Source organism: Apium graveolens, chromosome 3, assembly GCF_009905375.1.
Source record: "Apium graveolens cultivar Ventura chromosome 3, ASM990537v1, whole genome shotgun sequence".
Taxonomy (NCBI): Eukaryota; Viridiplantae; Streptophyta; class Magnoliopsida; order Apiales; family Apiaceae; genus Apium; species Apium graveolens.
In genome coordinates, this window is record NC_133649.1 from 288185222 (window position 1) to 288207482 (window position 22261).

Consider the following 22261-nt stretch of genomic DNA (forward strand, 5'->3'; position numbering starts at 1 on the left):
ATTGCTTATTTGTTGCTTGTGGTTTGAGTTCAAGGGTCTAGTCTGCCATGATCTTAGTTTTGCAGTTTGAGTCACAGGGTCACTTCCATTGCTTGTTTTATGTGTTAGTCATGTTTTAGTTAAGTTGATGTCTTGCGGTGGACATATTCAGTAGATTGAATTCAGTGTACTATCATCATAGGCATAAATATAAATTCATGTCCATGAATTTTTTCTGTTTTTTTCATGGGCATTTATGGGCGTATTTATTAGTGTAATCCAAATGTTTGAATTTGAAAATAATATTAAAATACTGTTTTTAAAATATAGCTAACACCTTGGAGCACATCTTACAATATTTTAACTAACCATTATAGTTATCCCCTTGGAGATGCTCTAAATATTAGGAAAACCTACTACTTATCTACTTCCTACTTCCTGAAGACTATAATTATTAGTTAAGAAACAACTATAAACAACCTATTTTATAGCAAAGATAACATAACATTATTCAAAGAGTGCTTGTGTAGACAGTGACGGACGCAGAAATAAATTGTAGGGGGGTCCGAAAAAAAATGAAATTTTTTAAATTTTTTTTACATATTTTTTGCTAAAATATATTGATTAATATAATAAAAATAAGCATTTTGTTAAAATAGAATTACATAAATAAAACAAAAAAGAAAAAAATTAGTTGCCTTAAACAAAAAACAATAATTTAGTTGAATTTTGAAGTCTAATTACACGTATAGTAGCTTAATCTATCGAAATTTTAAATGGATAATTTGAGTAGAATGCTACTCGAGTTGCAAAACAAAAGAAAAACCAAAAAAAGAGCAGCAGCAAGGAGTTGAACCCTGGTGTTATGTATAAAAACAACTTGTGGTTATCAACTGGACTGTATTCACAACATGTTTTGAAGTATACTGCTCAGTATTTATTGAAATTTCAGGGGGGTCAGGACCCCCAAGATCCGCCACTATGCGTAGATATCAATTTTTTCAGTTGCTAAACCTATCTTTTCGGACAAGGCAAATTTGTCTAAAAGATGCAGGGGATACTCGTTAACTGTAATTATATGGGCAAGGATTAGAATTTTTTGCAGAAAGATGTACTTGGTTTAATTCAAAAGATTGATTGAATTATAATATGGTTACCGTCACCTTTTCATAATATAATCTGTACTCCTATTTACTTTACTTTACCAAGTACGGAGACTGGATTTATGCAGGAGTGTTTCTGTTTAAACTTTAAAGTATGAGAGTGACTATTGTGCAGGTATCCACTCTTCTTTGATCAAAGAATATTTAAAAGACAGATAAGGTAAGTAAAAATAATTTTTTTACTATTCCGGTTTACATGCACCCAGGCTTGTAAACGATCCAAAATGTTCGTGAGCTACTCGAGCTCGGCTCGTAAAAAATTCAAATTCGGCTCGAAAATAATCTCGAACTCGTGCTTTTCGAATTTTTAACCGAGCCGAGCTCGAGCTTCAAATTTTTAACCTAGCCGAGCTTGAGCTCTATTATTTTTAATTTCTTTTATTATAAATATAGTTTTATATAAATATTTAATATTTATTATATATTATTTATTTTTATCGAGCCGAACTTGAGTCGAACCGATCATATTTTGAATTTTTCGTTGATATTTAGTGAAATAATTCGAGCTTTCGAGTCAAATTCGAGCCTACCGAACCTTTTACGAGCCAAATTTCGAACTTGAAATTAGAGGCTCGATCGAGCACGAGTTCGAACTCGAATCCGAACTATTTTAATCGAGTTCGAGTCAAGTCTGACAGTATTCGGCTCGGCTCGGCTCGGCTCAGGCTCGGCTCGATTATACCCTGCATGCACCTTAGTTTTTCTTAACAACATTAAAAAAATGGAAGAAATCAAAATATTTAACAAAGTACTAAAGACCGTGGGGGACACGTTTTCTATTTGTGTTGAACACGTTTGCCAATGCACACTTTTGATTGTTAATATCTTTAATTTCGTATTAGTATTAAATATAAAGGTTTCATTGTATTAAAATACTCATAAATACGAATCCCACAAAATCAGTCATGACTATGTTTGATCTTATAGATTAGACGTAAATTAATCGTTTACCATGAACGGTAAAAAAAGTCGGAACAACATTTTGGTACGAAGGGAGTACTTAGTTAGCATTGGCCTTTATCGGTTACTCCCTCTGTCCCGTTATACGTTTCCCGTTTTGACTTCTTACACTATTCATGGTAAGTGATTGACTACTAATTTACGTCTAATCTATAAGATCAAATATAGTCATGAGTAATCTTGTTGGATTCGTATTTTTGAGTACTTTAATACAATGAAATTTTTATATTTAATACTAATACGAAATTAAAGATATTAACAATCAAAAGTGTGCATTGGCAAACGTGTCCAACACAAATAGGAAACGTTTTTAGGGACGGAGGGAGTATCAGTTTATCACCATACAATAAACCATACAGGTAATACTTCCTCTGTCTTAATTATTTATTTACACTTCCATTTTTGGGATGTACTTTCCAATTTTTTATATTTCAAAATTTTCCAAAAATAGTAAAAATTTTATAATATAAAAAATAAACACATCCACTACTTACCTCCACTATACCCAATTTATACATAAAATATTAATTGATCCCACCATTTTATTCACTTTTTTAACTTTCCACCATTTTTTATCATTTTTCTTAACCCAGCCCAAATTATCAAGATAAATCATGTTCTAAATTCTCAATATATTATGTATACATACATACGACTGCTAGAAAGATCACCTACCCCAATTATGCTTCTGAGCATGATTGTAATCAGTTAATATAAATCAATTAACGATTAAATGTTCCTAGAAAATGCTTGTTGCATTATTACATACATAATAGATTGTAAATTTGTAATAAGAAAGTGATGATAGACCTGGTGACTGAGATGGAAGGTAGGTGAGTTGCGCAGCTATATTTTTCAAAATGTTGCAAAGTCCGATACTTGGACACGTGTCCATGTCGGACTCTTCTAGCCAAGTCCGAGTAACATAGGATACTAATGTTGCTGGTCAAAGTCTTACTCACAACACCAATTGCATTCTTAATATTGAAACAAATGTTTGTATCAACTGCATCAGCTAGTTACTTGTTACCATAAAGAGCAGCGCAAAGGCCTACGGTATAGTAATCTAGTGCTTTACATTGATCGATTAACTGGTGTAAGAGATCCAATAATGTGAACATCCGGTTCTTAACTATCTACCTGAATTCGGAATACAGATTACAAGAAACATTTCACGGCTGTAGACACAGTAATAACCTGATCATCTTTTCTAATACAGAGTGAATAAGAAAACCGCAATTGAAGTGAACAGACATATGGTACTACTCACCATCACAAAAGCTACCTAAAATGAGATATGAAGAGAACAAAACCAGCTCAACATAACCACCAATGAACTGTTTGAGAATTTTAAAAATATGATCATCAAATACAGCATAAATCTCGTAGTCCAACTGTTCAAGATCTCGTACAAATAGGATGCTAATGACGAAAGGCTTGAAAACATTTTCTTAGAGGGGATCAATCCAGGAGTTATTAAATGGCATCCAGCCTTTCGGGGTCAGCAGCAGCTTTGACAAACAGAATAACGAGTCATGATATATAATTGAAAAAATGAAACACTGAAACAAGATTAACGAAGATCACATACAATTTAAAACAGGAGAACCTGTATATGGAGGTTTGTAACAAGAGTGAGAGTTAGCGAAGGTGACCCCTAAGGCAGCCATGGTTTTTGCGCTAAAAGCAGCCAAATAGTCCTCAGAAACAGGTTTAGGAGAAGGGAATTCAGAATCCTTTTCCAACTTCATGAAGGGGTCCCAGCTTTTCATGTCAACACCAGTTTGTGCTTTGACAGACAGAATAACAATAAGTCGTGATATACAATTAATAAATAAATATTACATGGAATATGTAAACTGAAACAAGAGGAAGGAAGATTACATACAGCTAAGAATATATGGAGGTTTGTAACAAGAGTGAGAGTTAGCGAAGGTGACCCCTAAGGCAGCCATGATTTTTGCGCTAAAAACAGCCAAATAGTCCTCAGAAACAGGTTTAGGAGAAGGGGATTCGGAATCCTTTTCCGACTTCATGAAGGGGTCCCAGCTATTCAGGTCAGCGCCGGTTTGTGCTTTGACAGACAGAATAACAATTAGTCGTGATATACAATTAATAAATAAATATTACATGGAATATGTAAACTAGAACAAGAGGAAGGAAGGTTACATACAGCTAAGAATATATGGAGGTTTGTAACAAGAGTGAGAGTTAGCGAAGGAGACCCCTAAGGCAGCCATGGTTTTTGCGCTAAAAGCAGCCAAATAATCCTCAGAAACAGGTTTAGGAGGGGGTAGTTTACAAACATTTTCCGAGTTATTAAAACCATCCCATTTTTTTGGGTCAGCAGTAGCTTTTTTTCTGTTGTTACGTTGCCTCTTCTTACGAGTATTGGAAGCTTTGCCCTTCCGCTGCTTCTTCCTAACAAACTTCTTCAACTTGCCCATATCGTTAATTCTCTGTCTGTTTCCACAAATCAAAATCAACAACAATAACTCACCAAGATCAATAATCATATATAAAAGCACTACATAGAGATAGTTAACCGTATGGTTTGGCAAACACATATACAATATAGATCAAACGGAGCAAAAACCTAGTATTATTTCAAAAACGTGCGGAGAGAGGAACTGGATTCTCCTAATATACGTAGAAAATTGTTCCAAATTAGCATGTACACAACTACCGATCAATTCCAGTAAAAATCTATACCTACTAACCCTATAGCGCCTTTAACATCGAATCATCGCAAAACTCTCGAAACTTTAAACTCAAATACAACTGCTCAATAAAACACCTATGCTATGCAACAACCTCTCAATACTCTCATCATTAGAATCGATAAACATATACCTTAAACTCAATTTACATCCACTTTCAACAACAAAATTGACATCGAAAATCCTCCTCCATTATAATAAAACACCTATATAACAATCTCTTCAACCTCTCCATACTCTCATCATTAGAATCGATAATCATATACCTTAAACTCAATTTACATCCACTTTTAACACCGAAAATTGACATGTAAAATCCTCCTCTATTATAATAAAACGCCTATATAACAATCTCTTCAACCTCTCTATACTCTCATCATTAGAATCGATAAGCGTATACCTTAAACACAATTTACATCCACTTTCAACAATGAAATTGACATCGAAAATCCTCCTCCATTATAATAAAACGCCTATATAACAATCTCTTCAACCTCTCCATACTCTCATCATTACAATCGATAATCGTATACCTTAAACTCAATTCTCATCCACTTTCGACATCGAAAATCCTCCTTCCACCACTCTTCACAAAAACACGATATCTCACTCATCAACACCTGATTAAACTGATTGATACTGTATAGATGCAATTACGTATACAAATTACCAATCAATTTCAACAATTAAGCAATTACACATACTAAGTTATACATATATCAACAACAATTAGCTATCAATTTCAATAATACAAAGTACTAAAACCTCTATAAATTAATAACGCTGGGACCAAAAAAAATTTATTAATTTATCGAGATTATTAAATTACCGATCAATTTCAACAACTAAGCAATTACACACATGCTAAGTTATAAATATATCGACAACAATTAGCGATCAATTTCAATAATACAAGGTACTAAAACGTCTATAAGTTAATAACGCAGAGATGACAGATTGTATTAATTTATCGAGATTATTATATTGCGAATAATAACAAGTTTAAATTAAAGAGGGAGAAAATATACCTAGTTATAAAGTGAGCTTCGAATTGTAAGCTGCGATTATATGGTCTTTTCTATGTATTTATAATAATTGTAATTCTTAATGGGCTGGGCTTCGGCTCAGAAATAATAAAGCTACAAACCGTAACTCCTTATTGGGCTGGGTCACATCACATCCTATTTTCATCTGAGTTTCTCTCATTATTTCTTTTATTTATGTCAACCTTTAAAAAACTTTTTGGCCTTGTTTAGATTGGGGTTTGAGGAGGGAGGGCTTGGGTTTGGTTAGATTGGGCTAGGTTAGGCTAGATTGAACCATTATCTCGTTTGGATGTAGGCGGGGAGTTAGTAGGGTTGAACCTTGACATGTTTGGTTTAAAGTTTAAGTAAGGTTAGTTTTTATCATATATAAATTATATATTGAAAAATTAGTGAATGTTTTTAAATTTATTTAAAAAAATTAACTAAATTTAAAAATATTTTTTAAAAATTAAAAAAAATCAAAAAGAAAAAAATGAAAAAAAATTAATAGAGAGAGAAAATGAAAAATAGAGGATGAATAAAAAAAAGTAAGCTGGCTGACACCCCAAATTGGGGTGTTGAAAAAGTTCAATTTTTGTATTACAAATTAATCCCTTTCAACCTTTAATGAATCCTCACAAAATCCAACCCCTACTTTGACAAACTTTCTCAAACATGATTCTCTTGAGCCAAACCCACTCCCTCCTAACCCCCCATCCAAATACAGCTTTAGGGTTTGCTCCCGGATTTTTTAATGATAGGAAAGAAGTGTTTAGGAGTTAAAGTCCCGAATTTTTTAATGGGAAGGAAGTGTTTAGGAGCAAAGTACTTTTATCCTATTTTTGTAATGAAAAATTTGAAATGAAAGATGATCAAATTTACATTCGATAACACTTGTAAATTGATTATATTTTCTGAATCAGAGATTACAATTAACTCTCACAATTCTGTTTTTGAAATTAAAGCATACTCATGGAGTATAGATTATATTGTGAGAAGGTGATGGTAACTATACTATAATTCAATTAATTTTTTAAATCAAACCCAGGTACATCTTTCTACCAAAAATTCTAATCCTCCGTCAGACAAAATAGTTTAGCAACTGAAAAAATTGATATCTACACAATCAAAGATAAACTGTAACTATCTCATGCTTTACTTACATGCTATGGAAATTACCAAAATTAATGGCCTATTTTCAAAATTTAAGCAAAAAGATTTTATCCATCAACTAGCATGATTTAGAACACAACGTTTAATTCCTTCTCGGTCATTTCAAAGACGTGGTCTCTTGCATCTGCAATTGCACTCTGCATGAATCCACAAACCCATATTTAATCGCAGGCTATCAATTACCAATATATATTAAATACTAATACAAGTTGACCAAAAAAATAGCTACAGGATTAAGAGATTTTATCACCTGACCCAATTTGGTGAGAAAGTTGCCCGAAAGATTCAAAGATGTGAGTCTTACATCTTCATTGGCTTTTAGTGCTTGAGAAATGGAAAAGGCTGCTTCATCCTGCATACAAACCACGATTTAGAGGGAGTAGATGTAATACATTATGCACAATTTCATGGAAGGGATTTCAAATTTGAAAGAAGTAGACATCTCAGAGTTCCCAAAGGGTTTCTTACTCTGATTTCATTGAAGCCTAAATCAAGCGACACCAAAGCTTCATTAACCACCCTTAAGCTGCGAGCTAGGCAGATAGCCCCCTGCATTATTCACTCTTAAATTATTAGGAGTTGATGAGAAAAAAAACACTAGCGATTAATTTTCTCAGATGCTACATGTAGATACTGTAAGTATTTAAAGAAACAGACGTCGTCTCGAAGTCCATTAGCTCGCAGGTCAAGAGTTGCTATCGTATTATTATACTTCAACATATCTGCCATATATTCTGCGCCCTTTGCTCCAATCTGCAATGCAATATCAGTAAATGTGATCAAAGATACTTTCAGAAGGACGATTCAGTTGATATCCGAAGTTACCTGACACCAACCAAGCATAAGGGTTTTTATATTCCCATGAAACTTAAGAACTTCGGATAAAGCCTTTGCTCCATCAGGTCCCATCGGATTATAACCTAGTTCCAACTGAGCAGAATATATAGAGCAAGATAACAATAAGTTTCTTAAATTTCTTAAGTCATACAAGTAGGAAATATGAAAGGCACCAGATACTCACAGAGCTGATCACAGTATTATCTTTCAGAACCCGGGCAATGGTCTCAATTCCCTTGGCATGTACGTCATTTCCCCCCTGTAATTATCACCACCAAGATGGTAAGACTGTTCTGTTTCAAAAAGGATGCATCTACGACAAATTTGCACCTACCAGATCTATACTAGTTATCGTACGGTTCTCCTTCAAAGCATCTGCTACACTTGCAGCTCCCTAATAAGATTCCAGAAATTAATAATAATTAGCAATCACATACCACAAAAACAAAACATCCATGTCCAAGAACAGAGCTGGGTCTTCAATTATGTGAACCAAGCATATTGAGCGACTCGTCGCCAGCAAGAAAGCTAGCACTAGAAATGTATAGTACAGTTTCTTATATCTGAAACCAGTACTTATAATTTGTTTCAACATTCTTTAACATATAGTTATAAAAACATCATAGACAGCGGAGATTCCGTCGCAGTGTACCATAGCAGAAAGTATCCGATCATGTTCACTTTCAAAAATTAAAAGAGAAATGGAGCTTCTTTTTTTTTTTGCTAAATGAAATGCCAAATGGAGCATTTTAAGAATTTAAAATCTAACAATGACAAAATTTTAGTGAACTTTCATCATTATTAGGACGTACTGTTACCTCATCTCCAATGTCATTCATATAAATACTTATCCATGTCAAAGTTTTGCTTCCCTTGATAAATTCAGCCACATGTTGTGCACCTTTAGAACTTATTGCATTGTTACCAATATCCAAGGCTGTTAGTTTCCCTATAAAGCAGCAACTCGTAATTAGTAGCTTGCAATTTTCAAATCACAAAAGAGTTTACAAATTATATTCCAAACCTTTATGTAGTACTAAGCCAGACATTAATGCGCGGACACCTTCATCTCCTATGGAGTTTCCGTTCACATAAAGTTCCTGAAAATATTTGTTAGCCAGAAGTATATCAGAATGTAAGAACAAAACTTAATCGATTTGTAGGTTGACAAGATATATAGCTTGTAAAGATAAAGCAGATGCATGGAGAACTTTATTATCAAAATTTCACTCATTCTATTGACTACCACCTGTCATTTGACCAACATCACATGGATGATTTTAGTAGAGGTGCATTTGTGTACAGACTGTGTTGTGATATAATTTTATTACTTACAAAGAAAGGTCTAGATCAACAAAACTCCAAAATCCAATATATGAAGAAAACATTAGAATACAGGACCAGTATTGAGAAAGACCCGACTCGTAAGCAGATGTATATTAATATTTCATTGGCATAGGGCCATTTATATTAAGAGTCCGAAAACATGATGAAATACAGTGGTCCATGTCATAAGGAGACTGGGCAGAGCAACAAAGAGACATACCCTCAGTGATTTGTTTCCTTCGAGACCTTTAGCTAGTGCAGCAGCTCCCAAGGCACCACCGTAATTTCCACTTAAAAATCACAGGAAAGCCATGGTACAAGTTATGTAGTGAACAATAATTTGCAAACTCTTGGTTCATATAGAAAATTAAAAATTTACTACTACGTTTTCTTACTTGAGGTAAATCGCGTTAATGGTTTTGCTCTCCAGAAGTGCTCCCGCAAGCCCTGAGAAACCCTACCTCCATTACCAAAAAGAAAGCAGATCAGAATTGGTTTCGCAGTCAAGCCAACATCTATTGAAACCTGAAGAATCATATAAAATCAATCAATTTCACAAATTGATTACATACAGAATAATCAATTAAATTGTTGTTAAGCTCAAGAAACCGCAAGCTTGTATTTGTTTTTAACATCTCGGCAATAGCCTTTGCTCCCTGCACGCAACAGTAATACAAACTGTTCAGCACAGCACTCCAAGACCTAATTTTCATAAAATTGGCAACAACATTATCTGAAGCATCAACAGGTAAAAAGGCCTTACCTCGTCTCCTACACCAGTACTGTTTAGTCGAAGCTTCTGAATACCAGTATTTTTCACCAATATATCACTTAGGTACTGAGATTAATACATTACATGACAGAATATAATCAGTTCATATAAGAACGGCTAGCACTACCCTATATTAGATGAAACTTTTAAAATATACAGTAGATAAAATTATACATAAAAATAACTATCACGGAATAATTACTGAAAGTAGCCCACTGAGACAACAAGCATAGAAATTCTATAAAGGGTCTTTATACAACTTTGATATACTAGTAATTAGATTAATCAGTGTGTCTCAGGCTAAGGAATGATACCTTGTCCAGGACGGTCCTTTGCAACAAACGAAGAACAACAAAATAAAGTAACTTTAGAATTTATTTTAAGCAAATTTCTATAATGGAAAGTCCTGAGTCATCCTAACAGTAGAAGGAATATAAATGGAGGGGTGAATACTTTAAACACAAAGAAATATTGGCATATCGCTAATACTCTTCCATGTTCAGTATCAAGATAAACAGTATATCAAGATTAGGAATATTAAAATTTAGTACTACAAATTGTATCAACAGGAAATTGTATTCATAATACATAGATCAACAATTCTTGTAATTATACCTTGGCTCCTTCATCTCCAATAGGATTTCCAGAAAGATCAAGGGTCTTGAGTGCAAAGTTTGATTGTAACACACCATCAAATGCTTTTAGTCCATTTCCAGTTATTCCGTTGGCAGAAAGATTAACTTCTTCTAAAGTCTAATGGGAAATACACAAAAATGTGTTCAGCTCATTAGTGGACAGAAGATACTTATCAAATTTATGTTCAACTTTTTTTAAAAAAAAATTACACATTGGCAAGAACCATTTCATATGATTTCTGACACATTATGGATAAGAAATCCAATAAAAAGTGTTTAATAGGGACAGAGTTTAGCAAGGGCATTCAGATTTCAGACAGATATCTCCGCAAAAAATCAAAATCTAACCTGATTGTAAGCTAAGCTCTCAGCTAGAAAAAATAAACCTTCGTCTCCAAAATTGCGACCTGTTAGAAACTTTGTATTGTGGATCAATTCAGTTTATGTTACAACTATATCTATTGTTCCAATTTGTAACTTGCGAGCAAGACAGCCACATATATTAACATGAATCAAGCTATCTATGTAGATTTATAATGCAACTACCATAATTCCATAAATATGTACTACAAAAGTAAAGAACAAACCTACACTAGTGGTCATCCACAACCCAGGACGTATATGTTGGTCATGAAGTAGATGTCAAGGTAAGCTTGTGACTGTGTGTGTGTCTATGAAGATAGTTAATTTACATATACAAAATTAATTTGTTTGCAATAAAGAGCCGGCATTACAGAATATCATATTATAGTCATATAATGCTCCATTACCTGACATGTTGACGACTGCAAACGCTCTTAGTTCTTTTGCAAACTCATTAAGAGTTTGTTTGGACTCCCTTTCAATTTTTGCACCAAAGCCAGACATCATATTTGTCCCAGCAGCAAAAGACCATTTTGTTCCTTGGCTACTACTAGACTTATTATCCTCTGCAATCTTCTTCGTTGGTTTAGGCATAAGGACCATCGCCACCAATTTCCACAGAACTGTCAGCTGAAAACATAAATTAGTCATCCATCGAGACAACATAATCACGAGTTCACTCCGAACATTAATTTTTTCACACACAGCATTTATCAACATAAACAATCTTACAACACTCATTTTAAAACTACGATTCCATCTATTATATCAGCCAAGTAAATGTTTATACCTCTATTATATCATATTATGCCTAATGAAATATCTAAACATGAACTGCTTCGAAACACCAAGCAGTAACAAAAATTGATCAGATACACTTCCAAAAAAATATGCAACTAGCTAAAAATACACATACAATAGTAAAGTCATTTCATCTGATTACATAATGCAGCTTATTTACATACATACAGTCGAATAGATCCACTAAATTCACATTCATAACTCTTAAGAGGAACCTAGGTTTCACACACACACACACACATCAAGCACTAACGAACCTAGATTTCTATATGGCACTAAACTAGCTCGAAAAAGGAAAAGAAGAAAAATATGGAAGTCAATTCATGATTATACACAGATACGGAATATGTAACACTAAATGCACCTTCTCCCTATACATATATCAGCATTGCGCGTACTAGCTGAATCACAACTAAACTTTATTACAATTACAGCAAACAATACAAGGGATACGTCATTACGGCAAAACAGTAAAATTAAAGTCAATTCATTACATAAGTACACAACACTAAATGCAGGTTATCTCTATACACACTGTCAGCATTTCATAAACTAAATACACCAAAAAAAAATGTAATTACTAACAACAATATAAAGCCATACCAAACGTAATTACGACAAATGTGCCAGCTGGAACAATAAAAGAAGCAATCTCCTTAACAGCAACCATTGGCGAATTAGCTTGAGATTGAGACTCCGTATAAACTCTCCTACTCGACCTATTACGAGAAGAAGCCGAAGCTCTAATAGCAAACTTCTCGAACATTAAATGAGTTCTTCTTCTTTTATTAATACATAAACCTCTAGAAATCAACAACTTATGTCCAGAATAAGTAATCGAACTACTCGAAAAGTTTCGACTCAGTGCATTTCTCGGCCGAGTTTCCACTGTCATAATCTACACAATTCAAAGCATATAGATATCAATAGAGAGAGAGAGAGAGCGAGAGAAGGAGAGAGAGAGAGAGAGAGAGAGAGAGAGAGAGAGAGAGAGAGCGAGAGAAGGAGAGAGAGAGAGAGAGAGAGAGAGAGAGAGAGAGAGAGAGAGAGAGAGAGAGAGAGAGAGAGAGAGAGAGAGAGAGAGGAGAGAGAGGGAGAGAGAGGGAGAGAGAGGGCGACAGAGAGAGAGAGAAGATACCTTGGGAGAGAAATGAAGGGAGAGAGTGTTAGTAGAGGCCATGTAAGTGTGTGTTGTGTGTGAAGATTGAAGGATTTTGTGGGCGCCAATTCCGAGGAAAGAGGTTTTACAATTGAGAGAGAGAGTGAAGGCAAATCTTTCTTCACAATTGAAGAATTGTAGGAGATAGAACACACATTTTAGACATTTTTGTGCTTCTGTTGTATTGAGATGGGCTTCAAATTTAATGGGCTTTGTCTTCTGGGCCTCATTGCTTATAGAAACAAAATGACAGTGTTAAAGATACTCCTGCATTACTGATCCTCTTGGACCGGCCCAATTTCAGTTTACCCCTACATTTTTTTCATTATTTTAGTTAATTTTTCTCAATTTTTAATATTAATGGTTCTTGAAGTCGAGTTTTTTTTGTTCGTACTACGTATATACAAAAAAAAACAGTTTTTCATCCATTTAAGAAAAAAAATCCAGTTGACATGTGCGTGATTGGAAATAATTTTTTAATAAAAAAATATAATAGAGTTATATTTATGTTAATCGAATTATAATCTCATGATCCACGCGTCACTTGAGACTATTATTAATTTGTTATCCGATTACGATTTTTGTGTTTAATTGTCCATTCGATAGGCATTCATTCGGAACGCAATGTAATAGTAATTTACTTTCTTTCGTTTGGTAAATTTGAAATATAAGTTGCCAGTAAAATTGTTGATTTATTATTATAACAATAAAATACAAGTCCTATGCTTTGGTATTTTCGGCAAATTTTAATAATTTACTCAATCTTGGCTAATACGAACATATAGAAATTAACGACATTAAACAAGATAAAACACTCTAAATCTACAGCAATCAACAGATGTGCAATGTTACATAGTTTCTGTAATTCTATCTGTATATAAAGCAAGAAAACAATCAAACATAGCATAAACATAGCATAAACATATCAACCAAACTGTATAAGAATTAATCACTAGTTCTTACTTGCTTTGAAAGCAGTTCCGAAATGGCTTGCAGGTATTCATCAGCTATTTTTGTTGCTTTCCTGGCAGTTGTAGTTGTTAGCGCGGTTGCGATAACAAGAGATGATATGATGGGAGGGATGAACATGGGTCCTGGTGCCCCATGGATGGACATGGGTCCTTCCCCTACACCCGACGTATCTGGAAGCGTTGTCAGTTCTTTTCCTTCCATGGTAGCTGTGATTGTCGCGTCGATTGCTTCAGCTTTCTTGATTTAGAAGAGCCTGGTGTTTCTTTGGTCTGTGTTGTGTGCTGGTTTTACTTTTGTCATGATGCTGTTGTGGTCTTTCTCAGGCTTGTGTGTTTCTTACTAGTGTTATATGTTCCCTGGACCTCCTTGTAAAATGTAGTCATACTTGTATAATAACTGGCTGTATAATCTGGCCAAGTGTAATCATAAATGAAGCTTGCAAGTCATAAGTTCATGATGCAACTATAGATAAGATTTTCACATCAAAAAATGTAAACTGAGGAATCAGCAATCAATCTATATAGCATGAAACACCATTTTTGAAATCTTTGAAAGTGTCATTCTCTACTATAAGCTTGCAGAAACGCGTATCACAGTGGGTAATAAGAGGTCCAGAGTTCAGGTATGTATATAATCATATTCAAGAAATCAACCAAATTGTTCCCGGAGCGTTTTATCCTATAGAAGGGAAGATGTATTCTTCGACATCGACTTTTTCAAATCGATGCTTCAAGGTTCAGCTTATAAAAAAAATCACCAAGAATTATTTGAACTATTTACATAGTGTAATGATTTAAATACAAAACCCCATGGCAGATGACAACAGAAGTGGAATTCTAAGAAATATACACCTAAATTATTCAAAAGGCGGCACTCAGAACTTTAACTACTAAAAAGTGATTTTTACATGCACGTATTGACTAAAACTATAGGTTCGAACATTGTCCAAGACAAGGTGGGTGTGTTTAACTATAGGTTCGAACATTGTATACTTGTATCTCTGTACTCATTTGGTCTGTTTTCTCCAGAAGAATTCTTTTATCTCTGTACTTGGCCAATTTGTACCATCTATACTTATTTGGTCTGTTTTCTGTACAGGAGTTTTGCTCTCCTAATCCTCTCTTTTTGCTTCTACAACAACTATATACTTCAACAGGAAACAGACAATACAGGAAGCGAGTTTCAAAAATTTACAGATGCGATCAAAGGATTTTGGTGCACAGCTTGAGTTATGTTATATATACCCCTCTCGTCTATGTCATTTTCCCCCTGCAGGCACCACCATGACGGAGATGGTTAGACTTTTTAAAACTGTTAGCATATCAATGAGTATGAATGCTAAATCGCTCTGTACGACTGTACCTACCAGATCTATACTTCTTATTGTGCAATGCCTTAAAGCAGCTGCTATTTTTGCCATTCCCTGATACACTCCACGAGTCAGAATATAATGACCGGTCAAAGGAAAAAAGTTAGAAGGTTAATCTCTGACGTGCTTCAGTTAGATCAAACATGTCTCTTGCATGAGCATTATAATTAGGAAGGCAAACATTATAATCAAGAATAATGAATGATGCTGAAAGCCCACTTCTGAATTTTTTATATAACTGAGAACAGCTGTCATAGCTTTGTTTATATTTTTGTCTGCCAATAATATGTCGAAATTGACATGAAATAAGCTAGAACGGAACCTGGTAATACTCATCTTAAAAAGATGGTTATAACCGAAGAAGAATTCAAAACAGCGCACTTTTGGACACAATCTAACAACTTTGATAAACTTTATAGTTAATAAAAGTATAGTTAATTGGAGATATTTCTATTACCTCATCTCGAAGATCATTCATGAAAAGACTCATCCACAACAATGTTTTGCTGCTTCTAATGTATTCAGCTATATATGTAGCACCACTTGAGCTTATTCCATTGTTACCAAGATCCAACGCCACAAGTTCCCCTGTAAGAAGCTAGTCAGAGAAGTGGGCTAACCACAATATATATTTGCTGTACTTGATTAAATGCAATTTGAACTACCAAGTACAAACTCAAACCTTTATGTGATAGTAAGCCCAAAACTAAAGCACGAGCACCTGCATCCCCTATAGAGTTTCCATTCAAATGAAGTTCCTGAAAATAATTATAGCCATAAAAAATCCTTGTAACACACACAATTTATAGTAAATATAGGGAAAAGAGAATCTAAAGGTCACGCTAGACATTTTTTAGGGCAGTATAGCTGAACACATGCATTGCATAACAGTGTAATCAAATCGTCAGTGGAAATTACATATTACTACTTCTATAATTTCGTCGCACAATTGCAGTCAAAGCAAGTTCAGGCAATGCAATGCAGGGGCCCACATGCCCCACGTGATACTAACTTTCTATGTTATGAGCAAGCAAAAATGATATTGAGCAGTAAAACAGAAACACATACCCGCAATGATCTGTTCCTCTCGAGGCCTTCAGCCAGAGCAGAAGCACCCAAAGCACCCCCATGGTTTCGACTTGAACATAAGAAAATCACTAAAAAGTTACTAAAGGACAATAATAACAGGTCAACATTGGCAAAAAATTTGCACATTCCGAATCAAAACCGAATTGTACAAACAAACTAACGCTAATTTTTTAAACTCACTTAAGGTACATTGTGTGCAAGGTTTCATTCCCAACAAGTGATCTTGCAAGCTCTGAGAAGCCCTACCTCCATTACCAAAAAGAAAAAATAATCAGAATGATTTTGCACGAGAACCAACAGTATCAAATTAGTAAGCTTGAATAAATACACAATTGTCAGTTAAATTGTAATCAAATTACTAAACTTTAATACATACAGAATTATCAATTAAATTGTTATCCAATTCGAGAATCTGCAATCTTGAATTTCTAATCAACATCTCAGAAATTGCCTTTGATCCCTGTACAAAATCATAACTATTAAGCACATTAAACACCTAGCTTCCATAGAGTTGTCATCATATCATCTGCAAGATAGTTCTCAAAACTCCTAGGTAAATAATCTTACCTCGTTTCCTATCCGAGCTCTGTTTAGCTGCAGCTTCTTGATACCAGTATTGCCCACCAGTATATCACATAGATACTGTGCATATGATGTATCAGACGACAGAGATCTCAATACGAAAATTATAACATTGATTCTTTTAAAAGTGATTGAAATGAATATAACAATAAATAATCTTAAAAAATTATACTCCAATAATAAAAAAAACTTTTTCAAAAATAAAATCCAACAGCACTTATCCTACGTACACAGGATACAAATTATGTACAGTAAACTAAGAGAAATTATACTATCTGCATTGCACCTTGCAATGAAGTTGCTACATATTAAAGTTATATATATCATAGTAAGCTAAAGAATTCCACCAAGACCACAATATCTGAATCTTTTACAGTAAAGCTTCGATAAACAAACACCGTTAGAACCAAAACAACATACTCGTTTAATGAAACTATCTATTCATATGTAGATGAATATATCATTTAATTAATGATAAATCAATATTTAATTATTTAGATAGCTTTTTTTAATGATTATAGTATTCCGATATTAAAATAAATGGTTAATATTCTTATGAAAATTTAAGTCACATTCATTTTCTTCATTTTCTAGATTCTGAATAAAGGTGGCCTGGACTAAGCACACTATACTTTGAGACTACAATACTTATGAGCAGGGGCTGATCTAGTAAGGGGCAGGGGGGATCTAGTAAGGGGCACAGGGTACCCGTACACATATCCCCATAAAACAAAATTTGACGTTTTTTCACCATTATAATTTTTGAAATATATGGAAGTGCCCCTGCAAAATTTAAAATTACAAGGGTCTTCCCAGAATATATTCGGCGTTCCCCAAGTAAACTTTTCTGGATCCATGCTTATAAGATTGTATGTCTACACTCTATAATACTTAGAGTCCATAAACATGTATTTAGTCTAAAGTACAAACTAGATACAGTTCTAAAATATTAATTTGATAAAACATCCGGTGTCTTTCTTAATCTTCAATAAAATTGCTTCCAATCACCAGTAAAAATCAATAACAAGAATACTACTAATGTATATGGTTTTCTTATTTTGGGATAACATCTATAATATATATAATATTTTGTTTGAAATTTAGTAAAATTCATTTATGTGCACTTCATGACCGTAGCTGAGAAAATTCATTCTGAACTGGTGGAACTTGTGACTATAGTACTTTACTTTAGCAAGAATATTCATATAAGCCCTTTTTCGAAACTAAAACCACGAAAAATTATTCATTCAACTATTTTTTTCATCGGATGTTTATGTGCACATAGGATCTTTATGTTGCTACACGTTGCTAGAGAATAAAGAAACCAGTGTGTTGATATGAACAGTGTGACAACAACGATGACTTTTGAGTTAAAAAAACAAATTAAAAAACTTGTGAAAGAAGAACCTTTTGATTTATTTTTACTTTTTTAGCGAGCTCTTGAAGGAGTGTCTTCCTTAATGAAAGATGAACAAACATGTGGAGCAGGACAAATGTTGTTCAAAATAATTATCAAATTGAAAGAGAAACCAATCTAAAGCTAAAGGTAAACCTAATGTGATAAGAATATATTTGTTCTCTCAAGCTTAAAGTTAAACCCAGTAGCCCAATAAACAGGACTTTGAGTGTTAACACTAAGCAATCAAGAAATCCTTTGTAAGGCCCAATAAGCTAACAATTTCAAACTATACCTTTGCACCTTCCTCCCCAATAGGATTTCCTGAAAGATTAAGAGTCTTGAGTACAACATTTGATTGCAGCACACCATCTAATGCTTTCAGTCCGGCGCCAGTTATACCATTATAAGAAAGATTAAGTTCTTCTAAATTCTGAATAGACATTACACAAGGCTTAGCATAATAGTTTAAAGAACCATCGAGACTTCACATATCTACAAGAAGTTTAATAAAAAAATAAACTTCAAACAAAGATTTCTCCTTATTCCTTGAAAGTTGCAAAGGGTGGGGGGGATAGAAGCAAAAATCGAACAATAACCTGATTATCAACTAAGCTCTCAGCAAGAATAAATAAACCTTCATCGCCCAAGTCACCACCTGCCAAAAACTTGTATGCTGGTTAATATTATTTATGTCATAAGTATAACTTTTTCATAAATTTGAATTGAAGCAAAATAGCCTCTAGTAATAAATTTATGGGTGTGTATGAACATGCACAAACAAAACAGCTTCTCAGAGCAAATAGTACTTTAGTGCATCTATTACCTGACAAGTTCACGATTCTGAATGAGCTTAGGTCTTTGGCATACTCATAAAGATGTTGCTTGGACACCCTTTCCATCTTTGCAGAAAATTCATACAAGAGATTTTTACCAAAAGACCAAACTGTTCCTTCGCTGCTCAATTTCTTTTCGTCTAATGCCTTTTTTGTTGGTTTAGGCAGTACAGTTGCCATCAATTTCCACAGAACTGTCAGCTGAATAGAAAACCATTCACACATTGTCACATTGAGATAATAGGATCTTAATTTCTCACAATTAGATTACATACGTAGAACTGTTCAACATGTCTACAATATAAACCATTCAATTACACTTTGGCTAAATTATCGTAATCACCAACAAGAACTAAGGTTATATTGTGTAAGGGGGTTATAGTCCATAATTTATAGTTCCATCACTAGTAATACTTGGATTATTAGTCCTTACAAAAATTGCCAATCCCGTGTTTGTTTTGCTCATTAAAATTTATAAAATTATCTAATCTTCTCTAATACTTAGTTGGAGGAGGCATTATTAATCCCCTCTAACAAGCCATTTTTTATAACCTTAAAATTCATGAACCACAATCATAAACTTAACCCTCAAAACAATCAGTACTTCATCAAGATTCTTCTTAAAAGTTGGAATCTTTACATAAACAGCCTCCTACTCTAACTTCTTCGTACATCTCACACAATTAGCTAAAGTTTCATAATCAAAATACCACATAAAAATAAAAAAATAAAACCATTTCAATGATTCCAGTTCTATCATAAACTTAATCCCTCAAAACTATTGGTACTTCATCAAGATTCTTCTCAAAAGTCGGAATCTTTACAAAAAAACGACTCCTACTCTACTTATTTGTACATCACACAACAATTAGCTCATGTTTCATAATAATAAAAAAATAATGATTCTAGTACTATCATAAACTTAATCCCTCAAAACAATTAGCATTCCATCAAGATCTACACAAAAGACGAAATCTTTACAAAAACCTCCTCCTACTCTAATTTCTCCGTACATCTCACAACAATTAGCTCAAGCATCATAATAATAAATTGATCATTCTAGTACTATCACAAACTTAATCCCTCAAAACAATTAGTATTCCATCACGATTTTCACAAAAGTCGGAACCTTTACAAAAACCGCCTCCTTACTCCTACACCTACTCTAACTACTTCTCACATCTCACAACAATTAACTCAAATATAACCATACAAAACAGAACTCAATTCATCAACAAAAATACAACAAGTGCTTCTTGCAACAATCATTACCATAATTGTCTGAACAAAACCAAGCAATGAAGCAATTCCCTCAGCAACAACCTTAAAAGGAACACCTTTCGATTTTTTCGACTTTCGAAACACCTTCCAATCATTCTTCCCTGATTGACCCTGTGGAGGCGGAGGCAAAGCAGAACTAGAAGACACAGCTGTAACAGCTAAACCCTTAATCTCTTTTTTTCTATTCACACACACAACTTCATTAAATTTCAGCCTCTGCCCACTATAATTACTTGAACTATATAAAGACTTTGTGTCTTTTTTCCACTCATGCTCCACTGGAAAAATCTAAACAATTTCAAGAATTAATATAAAGTTAGGTTTTTTAATATATTAAGAGACGAGAGAGAGAGAGAGAGAGATTGAGGGAGAGAGAGGGAGGGAGGGAGGGAGGGAGGGAGCGAGAGATGGTACCTTGGGATGAAAGTGATGAGGGAGAGTTGAAGTCGAGAGCATGTTGATGTTATGTGTGATGAGAAATCAAAATCATTGTAATCTAATGAGACACATCATCATCAAAATTAGCCATTGCCAAATCAGATAGTTATTATCTACTCATTATCATTATTTCCTTTCTATCATTTTCCATTCTGTTATCCTAAGCAGGGCCTGTAAGTTAGTGTATGGTGGTCCTGGTCCTTCCGTCATTTTGTCCTAGCCTTTTCTCTCTCTTTTCTGTTAGTGTACTGCAAGGCATATAAGCCACTATCTGTATTTTGGTCAAGCAAGGTTGTTAAAATCATTTTCTGAGAAATTAATGAATTAGATATTGCTCTGCATTTCTGTGCTGTTGATATTCTCAGCTTAGCTTAGTTTGTAAAAGGTATCATGGTATCAGAGCTGCTAGCTTGAGAAATCTTTATCAAGAGTGAAATCAAAGAGTGTGCTGTTCTTTTCATCATCCTTCAGATAACCCACTTTCTATCAGTGTCACGAAGCTTCAAGGAGCCAGTGATTATCGTTCATGGAGGAGATCTATGGAGATTCAGTTGCAGTCCAAGAGGAAGATTGGCTTTGTCGACGGTACTGAAGTAAGAAGCGTCACAGATGCCACTGAAGCAATTCAATGGGATACCTGTAATAGTATGGTAACCTCCTGGATCCATAATAACATTTCTGATACTATAAGAAAATCTGTCTTGTTCATCACATCTGCATCTGAGGTTTGGAAACAACTCGAAAAACGTTTTCAACTCACCAATGGCTCTCGTAAATATAAGTTAAGTAAGGACCTTTTCAGTTTGAAACAAAGTGGTCTTAGTATTGCAGATTATTATACAAGTTTAAGTAGTCTGTGGGAAGAACTTGATTCGATGAGTCTTTTACCATCTATTACTACCATCGGTGATGATATTACAAAATTTTTGCAAGCTATACATACACAAAAAGAAGAGTCACGTCTCTTTCAATTTCTTAATGGCCTTGACGACAGTTTTGGTCCACAAAGAAGCCAACTTTTAATGTCAACTCCGCTGCCTAGTGTTGAAGAAGCTTGTTCTGTTATTCAACAGGAAGAATCTCAACGAGAAACTTTGAAATATCAACCCTATGAAACTGAGTTATCAGCCCTACTCAGCAAAGCCACAGTTCACTCACATAATCCCAACTCTCCTGGTTGTAATGTGTGTGGGGGGAAAGGTCATTCCAGTGATATCTGCTGGAATGTGATAGGCTACCCCAAGTGGCATTATAAATACAAGCCTAAAACTCAAACTAAAGGGCCAACACCAGGTGGAAAATGGTCAAACACCAAGAATAGAAGTGGTTTCTCTCAGAAGATGAGTAACATGACACAATGTTGTGCTTCTAATCAAGATAATGGT

At 34.2% G+C, this 22261-nt stretch overlaps 3 protein-coding genes across 6 annotated transcripts; all 3 read right to left on the reverse strand.

Annotated features, from left to right (window-relative positions):
* Positions 1 to 3158: 3158 nt before the first annotated feature.
* LOC141713526 (uncharacterized) lies at positions 3159 to 5948 on the reverse strand. Of its 2 annotated transcripts, none has more exons than XM_074516988.1 (5): positions 5851 to 5948; positions 4276 to 4565; positions 3991 to 4176; positions 3712 to 3891; positions 3159 to 3613 (listed from the first exon to the last, which is right to left on the reverse strand). In XM_074516988.1, exons 2-5 carry the CDS (start codon positions 4547 to 4549, stop codon positions 3579 to 3581), a joined length of 675 nt encoding a protein of 224 aa, XP_074373089.1. In that variant the 5' UTR covers positions 4550 to 4565; positions 5851 to 5948; the 3' UTR covers positions 3159 to 3578. The 2 variants fall into 2 exon arrangements, with proteins under 2 accessions (XP_074373089.1, XP_074373088.1); XM_074516987.1 differs by having other exon boundaries at positions 3694 to 3891; positions 5851 to 5947.
* Positions 5949 to 6862: 914 nt separating this feature from the next.
* LOC141713527 (uncharacterized) lies at positions 6863 to 13071 on the reverse strand. 2 transcript variants are annotated; one of them, XM_074516989.1, is made up of 18 exons: positions 12893 to 13071; positions 12358 to 12652; positions 11361 to 11576; positions 10939 to 10997; positions 10571 to 10708; positions 9947 to 10021; positions 9756 to 9839; positions 9579 to 9640; positions 9404 to 9473; positions 8882 to 8957; positions 8676 to 8806; positions 8192 to 8251; positions 8042 to 8116; positions 7846 to 7950; positions 7678 to 7773; positions 7489 to 7569; positions 7271 to 7372; positions 6863 to 7157 (listed from the first exon to the last, which is right to left on the reverse strand). In XM_074516989.1, exons 1-18 carry the CDS (start codon positions 12932 to 12934, stop codon positions 7089 to 7091), a joined length of 1836 nt encoding a protein of 611 aa, XP_074373090.1. In that variant the 5' UTR covers positions 12935 to 13071; the 3' UTR covers positions 6863 to 7088. The 2 variants fall into 2 exon arrangements, with proteins under 2 accessions (XP_074373090.1, XP_074373091.1); XM_074516990.1 differs by lacking the exon at positions 12893 to 13071 and having other exon boundaries at positions 11361 to 11583; positions 12358 to 12494.
* Positions 13072 to 13715: 644 nt separating this feature from the next.
* LOC141713528 (uncharacterized) lies at positions 13716 to 21010 on the reverse strand. 2 transcript variants are annotated; one of them, XM_074516991.1, is made up of 14 exons: positions 20853 to 21010; positions 20430 to 20726; positions 19148 to 19358; positions 18921 to 18979; positions 18617 to 18754; positions 16911 to 16985; positions 16720 to 16803; positions 16524 to 16585; positions 16323 to 16392; positions 15937 to 16012; positions 15712 to 15842; positions 15252 to 15308; positions 15080 to 15154; positions 13716 to 14294 (listed from the first exon to the last, which is right to left on the reverse strand). In XM_074516991.1, the coding sequence occupies exons 1-14, from the start codon at positions 20892 to 20894 to the stop codon at positions 14265 to 14267; spliced, it is 1407 nt and encodes a 468-aa protein (XP_074373092.1). In that variant the 5' UTR covers positions 20895 to 21010; the 3' UTR covers positions 13716 to 14264. The 2 variants fall into 2 exon arrangements, with proteins under 2 accessions (XP_074373092.1, XP_074373093.1); XM_074516992.1 differs by lacking the exon at positions 13716 to 14294 and having other exon boundaries at positions 14304 to 15154.
* Between the last annotated feature and the right edge of the window lie 1251 nt (positions 21011 to 22261).

What these genes read in the sequence shown, in the direction of transcription:
- LOC141713526 (XM_074516987.1), bottom strand. Translation starts at nt 4,549, where the DNA reads ATGGGCAAGTTGAAGAAGTTTGTTAGGAAGAAGCAGCGGAAGGGCAAA. An exon ending in ACCTCCATATATTCTTAGCT is followed by an intron (nt 4,177 to 4,275) that starts GTATGTAACCTT and finishes TGTCTGTCAAAG; the next exon opens with CACAAACCGGCGCTGACCTG. An exon ending in ACCTCCATATATTCTTAGCT is followed by an intron (nt 3,892 to 3,990) that starts GTATGTAATCTT and finishes TGTCTGTCAAAG; the next exon opens with CACAAACTGGTGTTGACATG.
- LOC141713527 (XM_074516989.1), bottom strand. Translation starts at nt 12,934, where the DNA reads ATGGCCTCTACTAACACTCTCTCCCTTCATTTCTCTCCCAAG. An exon ending in AGAGCTTAGCTTACAATCAG is followed by an intron (nt 10,709 to 10,938) that starts GTTAGATTTTGA and finishes ATTTCCCATTAG; the next exon opens with ACTTTAGAAGAAGTTAATCT. An exon ending in TTCTCACCAAATTGGGTCAG is followed by an intron (nt 7,158 to 7,270) that starts GTGATAAAATCT and finishes GGATTCATGCAG; the next exon opens with AGTGCAATTGCAGATGCAAG.
- LOC141713528 (XM_074516991.1), bottom strand. Translation starts at nt 20,894, where the DNA reads ATGCTCTCGACTTCAACTCTCCCTCATCACTTTCATCCCAAG. An exon ending in CTCATCACTTTCATCCCAAG is followed by an intron (nt 20,727 to 20,852) that starts GTACCATCTCTC and finishes GAAATTGTTTAG; the next exon opens with ATTTTTCCAGTGGAGCATGA. An exon ending in CAATAAGAAGTATAGATCTG is followed by an intron (nt 15,155 to 15,251) that starts GTAGGTACAGTC and finishes TGGTGCCTGCAG; the next exon opens with GGGGAAAATGACATAGACGA.